Raw genomic sequence first — 2,534 nt, forward strand, 5'->3', positions numbered from 1 at the left:
ATGGTATGTGGTATTTTAAGGAACTCACTAAGCTTTGTGCTTATGATTTTGTGGTTTGGATGTTTTCATGTACTTCCAGTTCTAAAGGGAATGACCCGAATTGACTGCACAACATTATCCCCCTGATGATTTTATGTATAGATGACTATTATTATACTCTAATGATTATGATACATTTGATACTATGATGAGTTTTTGGACAAATACTATGTGAATTTATAAATTAAAAATGAAAAATTTTATGTATGTTTTTGGGAAGTTATAGTCATGTTACATCTATTAGTCATATATGACCCTTCTTAATCGGGATCCCGAATAACTTAATAGGTGTATGAATGTTAGTAACATAATCATTTAAGAATTCCTTTAAAAGTCGATAATAATAGAATTAGACATATTTTGAACATATCTAATTTATTTATAAATCCTCATGTATCTGGTTTATTCAATAACTTGAAAATATGTAATACATACAATATTCTTTTTTATCTCTCTAAAAAAAATGCATAGTTTTTCTTTACATATCATGCAATTATGGTTTGATTATGTGGCAAAGAAACCATTTAGATAATAACATCATTATCCATAGCGGTTGATGTGTCATAAAAAGCGGTTCGTAGATCAAACTTTGACATACCTAAAATATTATTAGTGTTCGTTGATTTAGTCTCCCCCGTGATGGACTTTAGGCCAAATTCACGTGTGAGTCATCCAGATGATAATACAGTTTATTTGTTTTTATTTAACTAGTTAAAGAATATATTATGCATCAAATAAATGTATAAAGATGATTGTTGTATATTAACACATTCATTTTAGTAATGTTGATGAGATTCATAGAAAATCATATTGTTGTTTTTTTACCAAATTATTTAAGTATATTAAATATGTAGAATATCAAATAAAAATAAAACAAAATTATATTACTATCCTATGAGGCTTTGACTTTATCTTTTTAAGAAAGAAAATAGAGCCTTATGAAATTTTACTCGTTTTGCTATCAAACACAATTCATCAATTTATTTGCCTTATTAAAAACGTCAACAAATATATTAAACAAACGATTTAATTAATATTTGAATTCTAATGGTATATTTGTACGATATTGTTCTAAATATTTTATTGCCGTCCTTAATATAATAATAAACGAGGTCATGATACATGCATTATAAATTACATGAAATTAAGTTTATATTCTTTCGAAACAAAAAACTAATTAAGAATTCCATTGACTTCACCAAAATTCTTTCTATATAAAGGGTTACCCCACCCCTACCCTACAATCACTCAGATCTTCTACGAATACAAAAACAAAAACACCTGAAAACCAAAAATCAAAAACCATAAACATGATATGTTTGGTATATGACGGCTATGGAGCTTCCACAACCACCCTCGTGTTCATCACTTGCATTTGGGTCCCGTTTCTTCAAGCCAAACATGTATTTTTTGAAATCTTATCGACCCTGATGATGATCTTTCCCCAACATGATCATTATCATCAGCTTCATGATGATAATGATCATCATCATCATGATGATCATCATCATGGAAACCTTTGGAAGATCATTTCAAATGCCTACAATCTTTCAACTCTTCAATTTCGTGATATTGCTATCGAAGACAGTGGAACCACTAGAAGAGAGGTGGACGACACCTGCTCCATTTGCTTGGCTGAGTTCAAGGACGAGGATGCAGTGAGTCAACTCAACCGTTGTTGTCATGTGTTCCATACATGTTGCATAGAGAGATGGTTAACTCGTGACAACTTCACATGCCCACTTTGTAGATCTAACTTGTTGCATTTAGGATGAGTTATGCAGTATAAATTAATTACGGATTCTAAAGATTCAAAATACAGATGGATATATCGATTGTGTAGCCCGAACTAGGATTGTATTTCAGAGGCGACGATTCAATTTGAATTTCAGTTTTGTTAAAGTTATAATTTTTTAAGCAGTCTTGATCGATTGTTATTTTGACTTTAGATGTCATTAAAAAAACATTTTATGTATCTAAGTATCTAACACTAAACAAAAGATTGAATTATATATTTGATTGCACTTATCTCTTTGATATTTTCCAACGCACATGAGGATATCCCTTAGAAGTATTGGAATTATGGAAATATAAACCAAATGATATATATACGAAAAAAACTATTTGATTTTGACAAAAGTGGTCATCGGATTAGTTTAGCCTTTCATTTATTTATTTATGAAAATAACTAATTTTTAGTTAGTAACAAGGAATTTGCCCCCCACCCCCACACACACGCACACACATCTTGTAGAGACGTCAATCCGTTTTATAAGTTGGATTTTGATGATTGCAATTATTGTATTGATAAAAGATCCGCATCATTGCATTTGTTGGTATAAATATAGAAAGTTGTTACCACTGTGTAACTCCAATTTATACCGTCTAATGAAAACGCCTTGTATGTGATCCCGACTCATATGTAGAAAACATACATAAAAATAAGCAAAAAAATATACATAATTTTTATGTCGAATCGTAAAGAAACTCAAATT

The 2,534-nt window shown here is 30.1% G+C and overlaps 1 protein-coding gene across 1 annotated transcript; it reads left to right on the plus strand.

Annotated features, from left to right (window-relative positions):
* The first annotated feature begins 1,349 nt into the window (after nt 1-1,349).
* On the plus strand, nt 1,350-1,814 carry LOC111910682 (RING-H2 finger protein ATL18-like). The gene has a single exon (XM_023906541.1). The coding sequence runs from the start codon at nt 1,350-1,352 to the stop codon at nt 1,812-1,814; it is 465 nt and encodes a 154-aa protein (XP_023762309.1).
* Nucleotides 1,815-2,534: the final 720 nt, after the last annotated feature.

This window comes from Lactuca sativa, chromosome 9, assembly GCF_002870075.4.
Source record: "Lactuca sativa cultivar Salinas chromosome 9, Lsat_Salinas_v11, whole genome shotgun sequence".
NCBI classification, from domain to species: domain Eukaryota; kingdom Viridiplantae; phylum Streptophyta; class Magnoliopsida; order Asterales; family Asteraceae; genus Lactuca; species Lactuca sativa.